Source organism: Triticum urartu, chromosome 4 (genome assembly GCF_003073215.2).
Source record: "Triticum urartu cultivar G1812 chromosome 4, Tu2.1, whole genome shotgun sequence".
Lineage (NCBI taxonomy): Eukaryota > Viridiplantae > Streptophyta > Magnoliopsida > Poales > Poaceae > Triticum > Triticum urartu.
The window spans coordinates 149,971,362-149,990,506 of NC_053025.1; the positions used below are offsets into that span (position 1 = coordinate 149,971,362).

A 19,145-nucleotide genomic window follows, 5' to 3' on the forward strand; every position below is an offset into this window, starting at 1 on the left:
AATCAAGGAAAAGGGAGAGAGATTAGATACTTTGTGATTTGTGAATGCCACGTGTCAGGACGAGTCTCACCTGCTAACCGTGAGACCTGGTCTCATATTTTTTTTTTCCTTTTGATACCATGTTTCTTTTTGTTGCTTCTACGATGATCTGAAGTTAATTAACAATGGTTACCTTACAACAAGATCTGATGTCAAAAACAAGTGCTTGTACTCATGCTTTCGTGAATGGAGTCTAGCTTAATTAGTTCTACCCAACTCAGCAAGTGTTATACAGTTAACCATTGGCGTTTTATATTATTGTTCTGCTTGAACAGCTGGCGATTCTTGGCTTGGAATTCATGGTTAACGTTTGTCAACTTGTCCCTCTTCTTCAAGTCCTCAAAAAAAGAAATAACTAAATCCTCGTATAATTTTTCTACAGAGCTGCCACATCTTCCTTGCACTGGGCACAAAGGCGCTGGCAAACCATGCAAGTGTCATAGGTACAGAAAGCAACAGAATACACGAACGTTAAGCCGATGGTCATTCTTAGATAAACAGAGCCATATATATAGCAAAAATGGCTCTGACCCCAAGGGATATGCTGATAAAGATGGACGAAAAAAGGCAAGGGTATATGTTTGTCCTTGATTGAAGGAAGCTCAATAGTCAGAATCCGGGTCGCCGTCTTGTATCTCTGGCATAGAGTCTCCTGACTCTGTATCAGACAAGTCTGCCTTGATGGGCTGAATGAAGCGGGTTGAAGAGACATCTTTATAGCTGCTCGGAGCAGCAACACCTGGGTCAGATGGTTTATCACCTGAGGTTGCCAGATTGCGGAATGGTAGGTTGACCGCAGCTGAGCTTTTATTCTGAAGAAGAGAATCAATATTCTGAAGAAGAGAATCAACATGATCAGCACGCTTTTCCTCTCGAAAGGGGGTAGCTGTGGCTTTCTGTGTTTCAGGTGGCCTTGAGTAGATTGGATTTGAAACAGCATTGGAGCTAGAAGGATTATCCACTGTCATTGGCTGGGAGGTTTTTTCTGTGGTCGCAACCACCATAATGGCATCACTCCTGTTGCATGCAGGAACATCTTCTACTGCCTCAGCAATTGTATGTGAACCAATTTGCGGAACTTCTTTTACAAGAGTGGACTTTTCTGTCGGTTCATTATCCTTGATGGATGGCAACCAATCATCATAAGTATCTTCATCCGCAATAACCTGGCGCTGCCCTTCGGATGGTGAAAAGTTAAATGTGCCAGCACCAAAAATTGCCTTTTCTGGTTCACTGCGGTTGAGTCCAGGGACTAAAGGACCTGCCTTTTCTAGAGAAAGGGCTCGAGGGTGCGTAAGAACATCCAAAGCCAGCAAAGCATGTGAACAAAACTCTGCGAGCGTAGTGCCTATCTCTAGCTTCCCTGTAATAAACAAGAGATGATAGTTGTTACTTTAAAGGATATATCTGGAACCCCCCTAGCCAACACTATTACTTTCATGAAAATATGGAGCCACCCTAGCCAACTGCTAACTCCTTCCATATACCAAATCGACAGGCCACAAAGGCAAATCAAGCTCATGCGCTCACGTGGACAGGCATGAATCATGTGTATGAATGTACCAAGTATATTTTATCTTTTGATCTAGCTGCAGATTGCACCATGTCATAGAGCTAATAGTACAAGGCCTGCTTTTGTTGTATATATCCAGAGATAGTTCAAGCAGAACTCTCCCTTTTTCCTTTCAGTTAACCATCTATTAATTACGAGACACAAAATTAATTACTCCATCTGTAGACAACTACTCCCTCCATCCCATAAGACTACCCACAATGGAAGTAACATAGGTAGTAACATCACACGTATCTAGATAAAATAGATGATGTGGCAAGCAATAAATGAAGAGAGAGAGCAAAGTGGTAACATAGCTAGTTACTAGTAGTATGAGTAACATCACACATATTAAGGCAAGATGAGTCTATAGCTTAATAAATAAAGTGTCGCATGTTACTACACATATGTTACTCCCCACTATAGAGGTAGTAACATAGACTAGTAACATATGCATGTTACTAGTCTATGTTACTACCCATTGTGGCTAGTCTAATATAGGATTAGCTTGCAAAAACGTCCTATATTATGGGACGGAGGGAGTAAATGATAGACATGAGATTTTACCTTTTCTGAAGAGTTCAGTTCCTTGGGCTAAATAAAGTGGCCGGGCATGAGGAGATGAAAGAAAAGATGCCAGCAATGCCTTATATGAAGCAAGTCGAAAGTCTGATATGCTTGTCTCCCCGACTTTGGTTGTTGATGGCTCATACCCTGCTCCTGAGTCACAAGCACTTGTAGCTATGTTAATTAAGAGCAAGTCCACTTTTGCCCTCCAGTGATCTGTCCTCAATGAACCCCCCTGATAAAGGCAATAAAATGTATATTACATCTGATTGTTGCAATTATACATCAGACAATGTAACCACAGACAATTGAGACCCAAGCACCATTGTGACAATTAGATAACATTGCAAATGACTCTAAATGATATTGTAGTGCATAGTGTCATTATTTCATGATAAAAGCTACCCCATTCCAAAGGGACTCTACATCTTCAGCATGGCAATCAAGAAAATTACCTCTAAACCCTCTATTTTATTGTCATCTGAATCAAATTATATAAATTTCAAGTTATTACCCAACTATATATATATGATTAAAAAAAGGAATTGCTTCAGCAACCACTCTACGTGACAATGATGAGCGGCTGGGAGCAATCAAGAAAATTACTTCTAAACCCTATATTTTATTGATATATATGAATAAAACTATATAAATTTCAATTTATTCCGCAACTCTATATATATGATGAAAAAAAGGAATTGCTTCAGCAACCACACTCTGCGCGACAATGATAAGCAGGTCGAAGGATGGCATCTCGATACCGGTGCCACCAATCATATGACACGCCACGGCAATGCCTTCGCCGAGCTCGACCACACGATCATCAGCACAGTCCAATTTAGTGATGGCTCCATCGTCAAAATCTGTGGCATGGGCACAATCATATTCACTGGCAAGAACAGCGACAATGCCTTCGCCGAGCTCGACCACAGGATCATCGGCACAGTCCAATTTAGTGATGGCTCCATCGTCAAAATCTGCGGCATGGACACAATCATATTCACTGGCAAGAACAGCGAACACAAGGCCCTCAGCGGTGTCCACTACATCCCACGGCTTAAGAACTCGATCATCAGCATTTGTCAGCTAGATGAGAATGCATGTGGGCTGATCAGAAGACGTGTGCTTCGAATCTGGGATCAGCAAGGTTGACTCCTTATTCGGGTTAGACTGGCCGGAATCGCCTTTACCTCCTACATCTTCAGGTGATCCAGCCAATATGTCTCTCACCCCGCCACGACGACATGGCTTGCGGTGGCATGAGGTATGGGCATCTCAATTTCGACGCATTGGAGAAGATGTGATGCCTCGCCATGACACGCTGGCTGCCACGGCCGGATCACATGGAGCAGCTCTGTGACATGTATCATCACCAAGCATCGTCACGTGGCACAATTCATCGGCAAGCAAGGTACCGCGCGCAGCAGCTACTTGAGCTCGTTCAAGGCAACCTCTGTGGTCCTGTTTCACCGGCGACACCTGGAGGACAGCGCTACTTCTTGCTGCTTGTGGACGACGCCACTCGCTACATGTGGGTGATGCTCCTGGCTGGCAAGAGCAGCACACCTGATGTCATCAAAAGAATTCAGGCAGCAACAGAAGTTCAATGCGGATGCAAACTGGGCGTGTTCCACACGGACAACGGCGGCGAGTTTATCTCGACCAGGTTTGCCGCTTACTGCTGATGAAGGCATCGAGCACCACTTCTCTGCACCTTACGCCCCGCAGCAAAATGGCATCGTCAAGTGGCGAAACTAAACGGTGGTGGCAATGGTGCATGCTCTGCTGAAACAGAGGAGCACGCCAACTGAATTTTCGGGGGAGGCTGTGAGCACTGCTGTCTTCCTGCTCAACCGTGCTCCCACTAAATCCCTTGCTGGAAAAGACACCTTGCGAGGCGTGGCAAGACCACAAGCCGGCTGTCCACAACCTTCGCACCTTTGGGTGCTTGGCGTATGTTAACAGGGTAACCTGAGTAAGCTCAAAAGACCGCAGCTCTCCCGCTGTGTTCATCGGCTAGGAAAGTGTGAGGCGTACCAGCTGCTGGACCCTGTGACAAGACGCATCTGCATTGCCCACTATGTCATCTTTGATGAAGAACGTGGCTGATATTGGGGAGCGGACGACAGCGCACGCTCAGGCAGCAACTTCGATATCCAGTACATCTACCTTCACGCAGCGAAGGCGCCCAGCTACGCGTCCAGCTCAGGGCGAGCTGAGCCTGTGTCAACAGGACATGTGACTCGGGGTACTTCACCTGCCACACCACCATCCCTGTATCAGCTCCAGCAACTCCAGAATTTGTCACAACACCAGCACATGATGATCGACTCGATGCTGCTCACCGCGACACACCAGTTCGCTATCGCATGGTCTAGAATCTGATTAGAGAACCACTGCCTGGACTTGCGCCACGCAACCTCGATGCCAAGCTGCACTCGTCGAGCACGGGGGAGCCGTGCTAATTTGCAGAAGTTGAGAGAGACAAGGCATGACAAGCAGCCATGCGCAAGGAAATGGATGCAGTGGAGCAGAACAGGACATGGGAGCTCGTCGATCTACCACATGGGCATCGACCAGTAGGCCTCAAATGGGTCTACAAATTGAAGAAAAATGTAACTGGTAAGGTGATCAAGCACAAAGCACAGCTGGTTGCATGCGGCTTCGTGCAGCAAGCCGGCATTGACTTTGATGAAGTCTTTGAGCCTGTGGCTCGCATGGAATCCATCCGTCTGCTGCTTGCTTTGGCTGCCCAGGAGGGGTGACCCGTCCACCACATGGACGTAAAATCAGCCTTCCATAATGGAGAACTGAAGGAGGTCTATGTGAAGCAGCCGCTCAGTTCATCATCACCGGAGAAAAAGGAAAAGTCATGCGGCTGCGCAAGGCCCTCTATGGCCTTAGGCAGGCGCCACGAGCACGGGACGCGAAGCTTTACTGCACGCTCAAGGAAATTGGCTTCAAAAATAGCGGGCACAAGCACGCGATCCACCGGAGCGTCACCGGTGACGAAATCGTGCCCATTGGAGTCTGTGGATGGTTTGATCATTGTTGAAGTGTATATGTGGATTGCCTAGCCCTTTCCATTAGTTCGAACTTTTGGTTGCGTTGGCTAGTGCATGAAGCTTAACATGGTATCAAAGTCTAAGGTCTTGAGTTCAAGTCCTAGCTTTGGCAATTTATTCAAAAATTACTGCTGCCCCCTTTTGTCCACTTATAGGCCTCTTGAGCCATACCTCTGAGTCTGTTCACGTGTTGACTTTCTGCGTCACACGTGAGAGGGGGTGTTGAAGTGTATATGTGGATTGCCTAGCCCTTTCCATCAGTTCGAACTTTTGGTTGCGTTGGCTAGTGCATGAAGCTTAACAATCATCACTGGTTCATCCAAGGGAGCAGTGGAGAGCTTCAAGGACGAGCAACAACAACAACAACAAAGCCTTTAGTCCCAAACAAGTTGGGGTAGGCTAGAGGTAAAACCCATAAGATCTCGCAACCAACTCATGGCTCTGGCACATGGATAGCAAGCTTCCACGCACCCCTGTCCATAGCTAGCTCTTTGGTGATACTCCAATACTTCAGGTCTCTCTTAACGGACTCCTCCCATGTCAAATTCGGTCTAGTCCGCCCTCTCTTGACATTCTCCGCACGCTTTAGCCGTCCACTATGCACTGAAGCTTCTGAGGCCTGCGCTGAATATGCCCAAACCATCTCAGACGATGTTGAACAAGCTTCTCTTCAATTGGTGCTACCCCAACTCTATCTCGTATATCATCATTCCAGACTCGATCCTTCCTCGTGTGGCCACACATCCATCTCAACATACGCATCTCCGCCACACCTAACTGTTGAACATGTCACCTTTTAGTCGGCCAACACTCAGCGCCATACAACATTGCGGGTCGAACCGCCGTCTTGTAGAACTTGCCTTTTAGCTTTTGTGGCACTCTCTTGTCACAAAGAATGCCAGAAGCTTGGCGCCAGTTCATCCATCCGGCTTTGATTCGATGGTTCACATCTTCATCAATTACCCCCATCCTCCTGCAGCATTGACCCCAAGTACCGAAAGGTGTCCTTCTGAGGTACCACCTGGCCATCAAGGCTAAGAGCATCTCCAGCCGCGCCCCCAACAGACCCCCCAGGCCACTTTTTCGGCGCCGACGCCGAAAAAATGGCCCAGTCGCGCCCCTAGGAGCCTGTTTTCCGCCGGATTGGGCCGAAATTGACGCCAGCATACCCAACTCGAACCCGGCGCGCTGGGGTCGCCTGGGGGCGCCGGACGGACCATTTTTGGCGCGAACTGTGATGGGCCCGCCCTGTCAGCGACGCGCCGCTTCGTCGTCCACATCGCCTCGTTTCCCGCGGGAATCAATGCCAAAGCTGCCGCGCTGCCGCGCCTTCGCCTCCATTGATGACGCGCCTGCCGCGATGCAGCGCGCCGGTCAGCATGCCCATTGATGCCGCGCAGTGAAGCGTCGCGTGGCCCAGCGCCACGGCCGCCCGCCACGCGTCGCCTGGCATGCACCTCCCGCCGCCCCAGCTCCGGCTATAAAAGACGCCCGCCTCGCCGGTGAACGCCACACCGCAGCACATCGCCTCTCTTCCCCCCCCCCCCCCCCCCCCCCCCCCCCCCCCCCCCCCCCCCCCCCCCCCCGCGCTTGCACACTCCACTCCCCCACCGACGAGCAATGGCAGCGCGGTACCCAGGCGATTCCGCGGCGAAGAACGGCTTCGGCCGCCGCCACCTCCACGAGTGGGAGGCGCGCCTCCTTTTTGAGGCCGACTACCCAGCTCCCCCGGACATGAGGGTGCCGGGCGCGTGGCGTTTGAGCGCCGGCGGCGTGCCGGTGCCACCCGCTCCCACCGGGGCGGACCGGCGGGCAGAGATCTACTTCGACCACCGCCGCGACGGCCTGATCGCCTCCACCAACGGCGTCGTGCCTCGCGGCCGCCACAACGCCGAAGGGCGGCGCAAGTGGTGGGGGGTGCCCGTCCGCACCCTCGAGCACGTCCTCGACTACATCGAGGCCGGCAACACGCCGCGCCTCAAGTACCCCGCCCCCGCACCCCCGTCCTTCTCTCGCCGCCGTGGCAGCTCGTGGATGCCGCGGCGGTTGTCGGACGCGACGACCTCCTCCTCGGGCGGCTCGCCGGCGGCCTTCGCCGTCAAGCACGAGCCACAGGACACGGCGGGGGAGTCCCCGCTAGGGCGCCGCACCCGCAGCGGCGCCCTGACCATCCCCGAGGAAGGTCGCGGCGGTCGCATGCGCCGTGTCCGGCCGAAAACCGAGCCGAAGCCTCCCCTGCTCCCAGTGAAGCCGGAGCACCTCGCGATGGCCGCCGCCGACGAGACGGCCCTGAGGTGGGCGAGGGAGGACTACGTCCGCGAGCAGGTGGCTCGCCAGCGCCGCGCCCTTGAGGAACTCAAGGCGCGCCACCCCCGCCCCGTCCGCGAGGTGGACGGCGTCCTCTACCTCGACAGCGACGAGGAGGAGGCCGGGCCATCCCGCGTCGGCGACCCTGGACAGGGCTGCAGCAGGGACGACAGCAGGTGGCAGGACGAGGACGACGATGGCGGCGGAGACTACACCGACTTCTACAAGCGCCTAGACATGTAGAAGTCGGACGGCAGCGAGGCGCGGCGAGGACGGCATAGCTAGGCCGTGTTTGTTTTTTTTTATTTGTTTTTTGTACAAATTTGAATGAATGTCGCCGAGTTTGGATGAATTTCGACGAGTTTGTGCCAAAAAAACGCCGAATTCGTTTAGCCCTGGGGCCGACCTGGGGGTGACGACTGGGAACGCAGTCGCCCCCACGCCGAAAATCTCACCGGCTCGCCCCCAGGACGCGTTTTTTCGGCGTCCTGGGGGGCGAACGGCTGGAGATGCTCTAACCTCCTCGCCGAAAATCTCGTCGACTCGCCCCCAGGACGCGTTTTTTCGGCGTCCTGGGAGGGCGAACGGCTGGAGATGCTCTAACCTCCTCCTCACACCTAGTGGTACTGAAACCGCACATCATGTACTCGGTTTTAGTTCTACTAAGCCTAAACCCTTTCGATTCCAAGGTTTGTCTCCATAACTCTAACTTCCTATTTACCCCCGTCCGACTATCGTCAACTAGCACCACATCATCCGCTAAGAGCATACACCATGGGATATCTCCTTGTATATCCCTTGTGACCTCATCCATCACCAATGCAAAAAAGATAAGGGCTCAAAGTTGACCCCTGATGCAGTCCTATCTTAATCGGGAAGTCATCGGTGTCGACATCACTTGTTCGAACACTTGCCACAACATTATCGTACATGTCCTTGATGAGGGTAATGTAATTTACTGGGACTTTGTGTTTCTCCAAGGCCCACCACATGACATTCTGCGGTATCTTATCATAGGCGTTCTCCAAGTCAATGAACACCATATGCAAGTCCTTTTGCTCCCTATATCTCTCCATAAGTTGTCGTACCAAGAAAATGGCTTCCATGGTCGACTTCCCAGGCATGAAACCAAACTGATTTTTGGTCACGCTTGTCATTCTTCTTAAGCGATGCTCAATGACTCTCCAATAGCTTCATTGTATGGCTCATCAGCTTAATTCCACAATAATTAGTACAACTCTGAACATCCCCCTTGTTCTTGAAGATTGGTACTAATATACTCCGTCTCCATTCTTCTGGCATCTTGTTTGCCCGAAAAATGAGGTTGAAAAGCTTGGTTAGCCATACTATCGCTATGTCCCCGAGACCTTTCCACACCTCAATGGGGATACAATCAGGGCCCGTCGCCTTGCCTCCTTTCATCGTTTTAAAGCCTCCTTGACCTCAGACTCCTGGATTCGCCGCACAAAACACATGCTGGTCTCATCAAAGGAGTCGTCCAGTTCAATGGTAGAACTCTCATTCTCCCCATTGAACAGCTTGTCAAAGTACTCCCGCCATCTATGCTTAATTTCCTCGTCCTTCACCAAGAGTTGGCCTGCTCCGTCCTTGATGCATTTGACTTGGCCAATATCCCCCGTCTTCCTCTCTCGGATCTTGGCCATCTTATAGATGTCCCTTTCGCCTTCCTTCGTGCCTAACCGTTGGTAGAGGTCCTCATATGCCAGACCCCTTGCTTCACCAACAGCTCGCTTTGCGGCCTTCGCCATCTTGTACTTCTCTATGTTGTCTGCACTCCTATCCAGGTATAGGAGTCTGAAGCAATCTTTCTTCTCTTTAATCGCCTTCTGGACATCATCATTCCACCACCAGGTATCCTTATCTTCGCTTCTCCTTCCCCTGGACACTCCAAACTCCTCCGAGGCCACCTTACGAATGCAAGTCGCCATCTTCGTCCACACATTGTCCGCATCCCCTCCTTCCTCCCAAGGGCCCTCCTTAATGACCCTCTCCTTGAACGCTTGAGCTACCTCCCCCTTGAGCTTCCACCACTTCGTTCTAACGACTTTGGCACACTTATCCCGCTGGACACGAATCCGAAAGCGGAAGTCAGCAACCACCAGCTTATGCTGGGGTACAACACTCTCTCCAGGTATCACCTTACAGTCTAGGCACGCACGTCTTCTCTTCTCGAGAGGGTGAAATCAATCTGGCTAGTGTTGGCCACTACTAAAAGTCACCAGATGTGATTCTCTCTTTCTAAAGAGGGTGTTAGCTACAATCATGTTGTAGGCTAGACCAAAGCTTAAGACATCTTCTCCTTCTTGATTCCTGATGCCATAGCCAAAGCCCCTGTGCGCCCCTTCAAAACCTGTGTTAGATGTACCCACATGGCCATTGAGGTCTCCTCCTATGAAGAGCTTCTCACCAATCGGTACACTCCTAACCATGTCTTCCAGGCCTTCCCAGAACTCCCTCTTGGTGTTCTCATTGTGGCCTACTTGCGGGGCATACGCTCTGATAACATTGAGAACCAAGTCCTCAACTACCAACTTGACCAGGATAATCCGGTCCCCACAAAAATCTTTTTTTGGGTTTCATCTCCGTAAGAGTGGCTGAGTTTTTACGTTGGCTCGCCAAGCCTATCACAACCCTCCTCCTTTACCCGGGCTTGGGACCGGCTATGTTGAGACAACATAGGCGGAGTTGAGAGCTTCAAGGACAAGATGGAAACAAAATTCCAGATGAGTGACCTTGGACTGCTGTCATTCTATCTCGGAATCGAAGTCCAGCAAGATGGCTATGGCATCAGACTATGTTAGGCACACTATGCATCGCGCATTCAGCTTGGAGGAATGGAAGGCTGCCACCCAGCTCACACTCTGATGTGAGGGGCAACCGAAACTGAGCCGTGAGAGCACGGCAAAAAAGGTGGATGCCACAGAGTATCAAAGGATCGTTGGCAGCCCACAAAAGCACAAGGCCGATCTGGCATTCGCCATCGACTTTGTGGGTAGCTTCATGGAGCAACCTACAAGAGCACATGATGGCAGTGAAGCGCATCCTTCACTATATCGCTGGCACAAGCTACTACGGTCTACACTACAGGTGGAAGACTGGAAAGACACGGCTGATTGGCTATATTGATAGTGACCTCGCCGGTAACATTGACACCAGGAAGAGCACAAGTGGCATGATGTTCTTCCTCAGTAGCAGCTTGGTGAGCTGGCAGTCTCTCAAGCAGCGAGTGGTGGCTCTGTCCTCCTGTGAGGCAGAGTATGTGGCTGCCACATCTGCTGCAACACGAGGACTTTGGCTGGCTCGGCTGCTTGATGAACTCAATGGGAGAGAAGCTGAGGCAGTCAAGCTAATGGTGGACAGCAAACATATCGATCTACAGTACCATTTCATCAGGGACTGCTTGGAGGATGGGAGTGTCAGAGCCAACTACATCAACACCACAGACCAATTCACTGACATTCTAAGGACTAGGGCGGGTGAAATTCCATGAACTGCGTGCTACGCGTTTGGGATGGTGCTGCAGTCAGTCAATGAGTCAAGTCTTTTCCTTAGGTAGTATAAGCTAGTGAGTCAAGTCTGTCTTAGGCTAAAAGTCAGTGTGTCAAGTCAAGAAGTCTTAGGCTGTAAGAAAGCCAATGAGGTGGTTCTGTAGTACTCCCTCCATCCCAAAAATGCTCTTATATTATGGCCAAAAACGTGTCAAAAACGCTCTTATATTATGGGACGGAGGGAGTAGTTCCTTTCAGCTATAAACAAGGGGTAAAGCCTAGCCAGCTACATTCATAACAGACCAGAAATTGAGTCCCAAATCAGACTTACCTATGCTCTTTCTACTAACAAGTATAACAAGAGAAGTAATAAGAAAAAAATCCGAATAATAGGCACGTGAGAAAAGATAAATTTTAGGCATACCACATTCAGAAGAATTTCCAAGGTTTCTAGTGCAGCTATTTTAACACAGAGTGGTGTGAACATTCTAACATCTCCTGGAGTTTCAGGGGTCATTCCCTTCGATGAAGTTGGCATGGAAGAGGTTTTCATTTTCTTTGGGCTGATTGCTGCTTTCTCCAAACCCGAGGCATGTGAATTTTGTATTTGTGGTTCTTGCTTCCTCTTCTTGGAGTAACTTTTTGACGAAGATTCACTAGTCCCTTTTGATGGATTTGTGCTGAATAGAGTCATTTCTTTTACACAATTATCATCCAGATCACCAACTGCATTGCTGACTATTACCTCTAACAAATGGAGAGACATTCCTGGTAACAAAAGACATCATTTATTCAGCCATGGGCGTGACTCGCAATCGACTAAAAGACGACCAAGGCTATGTACCAAACATTTGTATGGATGCAACTCGAAGTATGACAGTCAATCAACAGAGAAAAACAACAGGCAGACCAGTGCAGGGAATGTGAATGTTAAGTTATAGATTCCATGTTTTGAAGACATGGAGGAATATGTTTAGACCATACGCCCCTGGATGCAGCATGGTCATACCTCAAAGATCTAGCCTGTTGTTAAATTTGAGTTCTGAGAGAGCATCATTGACAAAAGTTTGTCTGAACAGAAAAACTATATCCCTCAAACCAATGATAGTTTTCCCGCATGTGCAAACAGAACATGCCACAAATAAAGTATTTGAAGGATGATGCATTTCAAACTATTTCTCCGCAGTGGCAACAGGAAAAAAAGTCAAGAATTAGTGTTCTATCTCCACTCTAAAATAAGTGGAATCATTGTTAAATTGTTGCTGACTCTGTAAACAGGCAGATCCAATTTCATTTCAACCCTGAGGTATGATTAAACATAATTATGACAAAACAACTCGCTGTAAAAACTTGTCTTAAAATATAAAATCATGCAACTGTGAGCATACAAACAAACAAACAAAAGGAATCGCCTACCAACACCCATGGAGGTCAGCAACAGCTGAACAATGCTGTAAACTTTTGTCCTCGTAGTAGGTAACTTCGCAATTTTGCAGTAATCAGTTACAAGCCGTACAATATTAGCAGCATGCGGTAAAAGTTGGCTGCAATATGACAAGTAGATAATTTAGATATTTCTTTTCCAGTACAGATTCAGATCCAGAATAATATTAGACTTCTATAATAAATCCAGTTTCCGAAGCTACTTAAAATTCAAGTATTATTATCAAACACTTGTGTCTATGTTGCTGTATTTGATGCAAGCTTAAAACTTGTGGAAAACATACATTGAGATGTGTCTTAGATAATAGTGATAAGAGGCAATACACATGGTACCTTCGCATTCCTTTAATAGTTGCATGGAGCAAATCCAAGAAAGATGAATGCAATGATGGAAGCTCAAAACAAATAAGCTCTTGGTGCAAGGAAGTAGTTGAAGGAAACGACTTGTTGCGCAATGATCCATCAACTAAGAGCACTCTCCGTGACAGAGCTATCAAAGCACGGACAGGAACGGTGACCTTTTTTGACAATGACAGGTAAAACAATATGGTTTAGAGCAATGTAATGTTTAATGGTAGCTTATCAGCGCCATTAGGTAATAAGTAATGATAATGTACCAAGAGATGAGGCTTTGGACAAACCTGAACCGGGTAATAACTAGTCAGCATCATGCAGCAGCAATGGGCAAGGGCTGAAATGGTAGGAACAGTGAAGACACGAAATTTCTTTGTCACATGCAGATTGCCTCCCAACTTTACTTGATCTCCCAACACTGGTGGAGGATCATTACCAGGTGGAACTAGAAGCATCATAATCTCACGCCCTTTCTTTTCTGCAAAGATAAGTTGTTCAAAGCCAATCTAAAATGGTACAACCAAAAATAAAAATAGCTCATGACAAACATTACCTTCTTCCAGCCCAACAAAGGCATCGTTCAGAAGATTGTTTATACCAATCAGTACTTTCTGAATCATCAATGACCAAGTGCCCTCAGATACTCGGACAGAAGGTAGCATTGCTAAGACTCTCGCAAATTTCTGAAGGATTGGAAGATGCGAAAAAACAGAGGTTGGTCAACACAAAGAAAGAACATCAAAATGGAGAATAAAACACACAAATGTTACTTTGCACAGCATCCCAAAAAGATTAATTCGAAGATAAGGCATGAAGCATACAGTGCTCACCTTTGATAATTTTACATTGACTTCTGTACTCATAATCTTTGCTGCAATGGTGGATTCAACCTGAATTGTGTAAATTAAGCACAATATGACATAATATAACAGCCAGTAAAATAGTAGGGAGTTGTACATTTGCTGTAGTTTCAGAGGTATGTACTAGAAACTAATTTTAAAAAAATGATAAATAAGTGACACATGACAAATAAATCTAAAAGGAACATGTCACATAAAGAACTCTCGTGTGCCACGCACCTACATTTAAATCACAATTAGACATATTGATAGTAGCTCATGTAGATCATCAATAAAGATGTTCCAATTCAGTAACAAAAAATAGATATTCCAAACTTTCAACTCTATGATCCTACATCCACCCAGAAACCAACTTTTACAAAATTTTATTTATTAAAACACCTAACCAAACCTTTTCCTTCGAAGCTATTCTCAAGGATTAACTTTTCTCCCTTCTAGACTCAGAAAACTACTCCCTCCAGTTCACAATAAGCTTTTGGATATGGATATGGACATGGTCTCCAAAACATAGCTTTGACCACTAATTTCTATGAAAATATATTTCTAAATCCCAGTAAAATTTAGATTTATAGAAGTACTTCTCGAGACAAAGGTACATGTAGAAATATTTCAGGTGGCTAACATAAATAGGAGTATTTTAAAGAGATATAAGAGTCAAAGTTTTATAAGTTTTGGCTAAACGCGTAACCAAAACTTAAAGTTTTCTGTAAACTGGAGGAAGAATATATGTGTTCACGATAAGAAATGAACTACTCCCTCTGTAAACTAATATAAGAGCACTTAGAACACTATTTTAGTGATCTAAACACTCTTATATTAGTTTACAGAGGGAGTACAACATAAATGTAAACATACTTTATTGTAGTGTCGATTTACAGATGAGGGATACAATTTAATAACTGTCCTTAGCAAATCAATCGCTTCATCCTGCAAATACAGACAGAAGTAGATTACATATTTACTCTTGCATGCTTGAAATCAAACAGAGTAAGCCTGTGGGTGAAAACAACATACCGCCACTGGACCATTTTCATTTAAAAGCAGCAGCAATGGTTCAACAACTCTTCCAGCAAAGGATGATGCCTCTTTCTTTAAGTTCAAATATTTCGCCAATCTAATCAGAGAACAAGTTATGTTGCTTTCAACTGAACAAAACAGAGTAGCGCACAAAAGAAAGGGCAATGGATATGGACATATTGTTGAGCTTTAGTTTCAAATAATCACATTCACAATACTACGAAGTACCTACAATCCAACTATGTGCTTGACAGCTTGAGCAAGTAAAAGGACATAGCTTTCATGACATACCTCGCAAATAGATCAGACATGGAAGTACAAGAGACCAAAGTAACAAGTTGCAAGCTAGGTGGTCCTTTCTAGGAGGAAAAAAAGATATATCAGATAAATAATTGTATGAGAATGTTTCATTAAGAGAAAACTAGAAAGATAATTTTCTCTGGGGATGTGAAGACTATGGATTATATGAACTCCTGGGGAGCATTATTTAAGATCTTCGATAAAAACTTTTACTAGGGTGGGTTTTTCTTTAGATGTGGTTTGTTGAAATAGGTCATGCTCAATCTCAATCAGTCAAACTTGCTAGTGTGTAAAACCACGCCAATGAGCTCAGTGAAGCCATAAAGATAACTAGTACTACTACACACCTGTCAGAAGTACTATACTGGTGTCAAAAACGCTCTTATATTATGGGATGTAGGGGGTAAAATATACAGAATAGGTCAAATAATGAGAACAAATGCCATCTGCAAGTTCAATTTGTGATATAATTTTCCAATAAAGGTTCATATTTACATCAAATGGATGGCGTTACATAATATAATTTCCGATTGATTGGTTGCGGTGGTAGCTTAGCATGCATCAGATATATAATAAATTTAGAGAAAAGTGATCTAGTGAACAAATGCAGTTTTATAATAGATTGAACACCTACAATTTAAATATAAAGAAAATGGTGACTGGCATTTCATTCTTCGGTTTAGATGTGACCTCAAAACAATCACAATATAACCAGAAATAAAGAAAAATAGCAATATCCACAAAGAAAGTTATGAACAACCACAAACACAGGCAGCCAGAAGGTGCCAAGCCAAACAGACTTAAGTTAACCCAAGGGACACTAAATTTACACGGATATCACTCCCACAGAGATCAGTGCCGAGGACAGACTTCTTCATCTGTTTTCTCCTAGGTGTAGAAAATCTCAACATCACATTTAATTTCATGGAAGTTGTCTTATCAATGAAGCAGGTCAATCAACTAGTATGACGTCAAACGTAACTCCAGCGAAGGTTGATCACATCTGAAATACCTAAATATTTCATTTCATGGAAGTTGTCTTATCCATGAAGGAGGTCAATCAAATAGTATGACGCCAAGTGTAATTCCAGCAAAGGTTGATCACATCTGAAATATCTACATTTCATGGAAGTTGTCTTATCCATGAAGGAGGTCAATCAAATAGTATGACGTCAAGTGTGATTCCAGCAAAGGTTGATCACATCTGGAATATCTCTATACTTCCAGATATCACTACCTTCCTGTCTATAATCTGCTTGGAATTTAATTAGCTCAACAAATTCAAACAAACTTAAACACATTTTTTATGAAGTTAATAATGGGATTCTCAAGACATTAGAACAGTGATGAAACAAGGGGTCCGGGTCAGGGGGTGGGGGCACACAATTGCTCAGAACAAAAACAAAACGAGAACATAAAATTCCACATAAAACTGAAGCAAACAATGTGCAGTACCTGCAAGTTCCTCAGAATCTTCTCAAACCAATCAGAGTATGATTCAGCAAAGCGCTCACTGCTGCACTCTTGGAAAGTCACGCCAAGTAAACAAGTTCCCAACCAACAACTATATGGCTAAAGATTTATAAACAGAGGACGCCAATATTAGTAAAGCATGTCTGATACATTTTCTTTTACATCAAAGATTTAACAACTGTTAAAGCTATCAGAAAAACAGTTACAGATGTTTAGATTTTATTGTTAGAATATGTTGTATATTGTTCGAGCATGAATGTTTCTGCAGCACAGAACAACAAAAATATAACACTTATACCAGATAAAACTATCTCACCAGATGGCATAATTCATACTCCCTCCATCCGAAAAAGCTTGTTCCTCAAATGGATGTATCTAGCACTAATTTGGTGCTAAATACATCCATTTAAGGGACAACCTTTTTCGGGTGGAGGGAGTAGTACATAAATAACTTTAAAAGAGAGTAATGACAAGTAGCACTGAGGAAACATAACAGAATTAAAGTTTCAGTGGTGTATAGCAACAACTAGCTCAAATCCGCACACCTTGTCACATTGGGTTTAGTATATACAAGTGCAACACAAGTTCAGCATTATGGTGGATGGTGGAGATATTCTTTTTACAGTACCAAATTAGCAAAGTACGGTGAAAGCAGGGGGGGGGGGGATACGGCAACGTACTGAGCCGCTCTCCACTAGCTCGCCGACGCGCTCGACCCAGGCGTCGACCGTGGCGCGCCACGCCTCGGCGAGCTTTTGGTCCGACGGGTCCTGGAGGACCTCGGTGAGGAGGCCGTGCGTGCGCACCGCCTCGAGGATGAAGGCCAGCTCCTCCGGCGGAACGGTGCTCCCCGGCTGCGGCATCCGCTCGCCAACCACCACTCGGAGCAGACGTGGCTTAAGCCAGTGGTCGTTCACGTCCGCGAGGAAGCCGACGGCGCCGGCCATCGCTGGTTAGTGAGGGGTATGTGACTGGAGGCGGGCTGAAAGACGGCTCGGCCGGACTTGAGGTGGACGATAATAGGGACGGTTGGAAGGAGAGACCGAAGAAGGCGGCGGCTCCGGGACGGAGGGATAGGACGCCGTAAAACCCTAGCGGCTTCGAGCAGCAGAGTTTGGGTAGTTTAAAAAGAGAACTAACTTTGGTCTAAAAATAAAAAGAAAACTAACTTACTTTCTCAAAATTCATTTAAAAAATCAAAATGTGACGCATACAAGTTTTGTAGATATTGTTATTTTACTGAAAAATATATTATTATGCTTGATCAAGTTTATACAAACATCAATGTATATAATATTATACCCGATAAACAAAGTAGAAAAGGTGAGGGAGATCGCTTTCCTCCTACGCGAGCAGACGGAAACCCTAGCCGCCGCCAGGGATCCGATCCTTCCGGCGGCTCCGCTTTGTTGGCGACCTCTTGGTCGTGAGTGGTGAGGGAGATCGTCGAATCCCGCGTGTGCGGTCGTCTTAACTTTAGGTTAGGGCCCTGGTAGCTTAGGATTTTGGGTTGTTCAACTTGGCTTTGGCGGCGGCGACGGTAATGCTGAATAAAGAAGCTTTAGATTCTTCCACGACGGGGCAATCGTCTCTATGGTTGGTGATGGATTTGGAAATTAGTCTGTTCAAGTGAGGATGTTGTGGCGTCGGCAGCATCCTTGTGGTGGATTTGTGTCCTCGGGCTCCGCCGTTGCGGCAATGTCTGCTCCAACGTCGGCGTGGACCTTGGGAGGTAGTCCAGGAGCAGATGAATATTATGGTCCGCATCGACGGCATTTGAAAGACGAAACACTGGGTCCGTGGTTGATGTCTACTACACAACCTTCTTCTTATAGACGTTGTTGGGCCTCCAAGTGCAGATGTTTGTAGGATAGTAACAAATTTCCCTCAAGTGGATGACCTAAGGTTTATCAATCCGTAGAAGGCGTAGGATGAAGATGGTCTCTCTCAAGCAACCCTGCAACCAAATAACAAAGAGTCTCTTGTGTCCTCAACACACCCAATACAATGGTAAATTGTATAGGTGCACTAGTTCGACGAAAAGATGGTGATACAAGTGGTATATGGATGGTAGATAAAGGTTTTTGTAATCTGAAATTATAAAAACAGCAGGTAACTAATGGTAAAAGTGAGCGTAAACGGTATTGCAATGCTAGGAAATAAGGCCTAGGGTTCATACTTTCGCTAGTGCAAATTCCCTCAACAACAATAACATAATTGGATCACATAACTATCCCTCAACATGCAACAAAGAGTCACTCCAAAGTCACTAATAGCGGAGAACGAATGAAGAGATTATGGTAGGGTACGAAACCACCTCAAAGTTATTCTTTCCAATCAATCTGTTATGCTATTCCTATAAGTGTCACAAACAGCCCTAAAGTTCGTACTAGAATAACACCTTAAGACACAAATCAACCAAAACCCTAATGTCACCTAGATACTTCAATGTCACCTCAAGTATCCGTGGGTATGATTATACGATATGCATCACACAATCTCAGATTCATCTATTCAACCAACACATAGAACCTCAAAGAGTGCCCCAAAGTTTCTACCGGAGAATCACGACGAAAACGTGTGCCAACCCCTATGCATAGGCTCATGGGCGGAACCCGCAAGTTGATCACCAAACATACATTAAGTGAATCACGTGGTA

General features: G+C 46.2%; 1 protein-coding gene across 1 annotated transcript; it reads right to left on the reverse strand.

Moving 5' to 3' along the window:
* Positions 1 to 383: 383 nt before the first annotated feature.
* LOC125551172 (proline-, glutamic acid- and leucine-rich protein 1-like) lies at positions 384 to 17,588 on the reverse strand. Its single transcript, XM_048714330.1, has 13 exons — positions 17,167 to 17,588; positions 16,469 to 16,585; positions 15,005 to 15,072; positions 14,711 to 14,810; positions 14,552 to 14,623; positions 13,667 to 13,726; positions 13,390 to 13,519; positions 13,124 to 13,314; positions 12,816 to 13,000; positions 12,456 to 12,583; positions 11,464 to 11,807; positions 2,159 to 2,393; positions 384 to 1,402 (listed from the first exon to the last, which is right to left on the reverse strand). The coding sequence occupies exons 1-13, from the start codon at positions 17,431 to 17,433 to the stop codon at positions 642 to 644; spliced, it is 2,658 nt and encodes an 885-aa protein (XP_048570287.1). The 5' UTR covers positions 17,434 to 17,588; the 3' UTR covers positions 384 to 641.
* Positions 17,589 to 19,145: the final 1,557 nt, after the last annotated feature.

Coding starts and splice junctions, on each gene's coding strand:
- LOC125551172 (XM_048714330.1), bottom strand. CDS start 17,433: ATGGCCGGCGCCGTCGGCTTCCTCGCGGACGTGAACGACCACTGGCTT. Junction 16,586..17,166: donor AGCTAGTGGAGAGCGGCTCA/GTACGTTGCCGT, acceptor ATAAATCTTTAG/CCATATAGTTGTTGGTTGGG. Junction 11,808..12,455: donor GCTGACCTCCATGGGTGTTG/GTAGGCGATTCC, acceptor TTTTGTTACCAG/GAATGTCTCTCCATTTGTTA.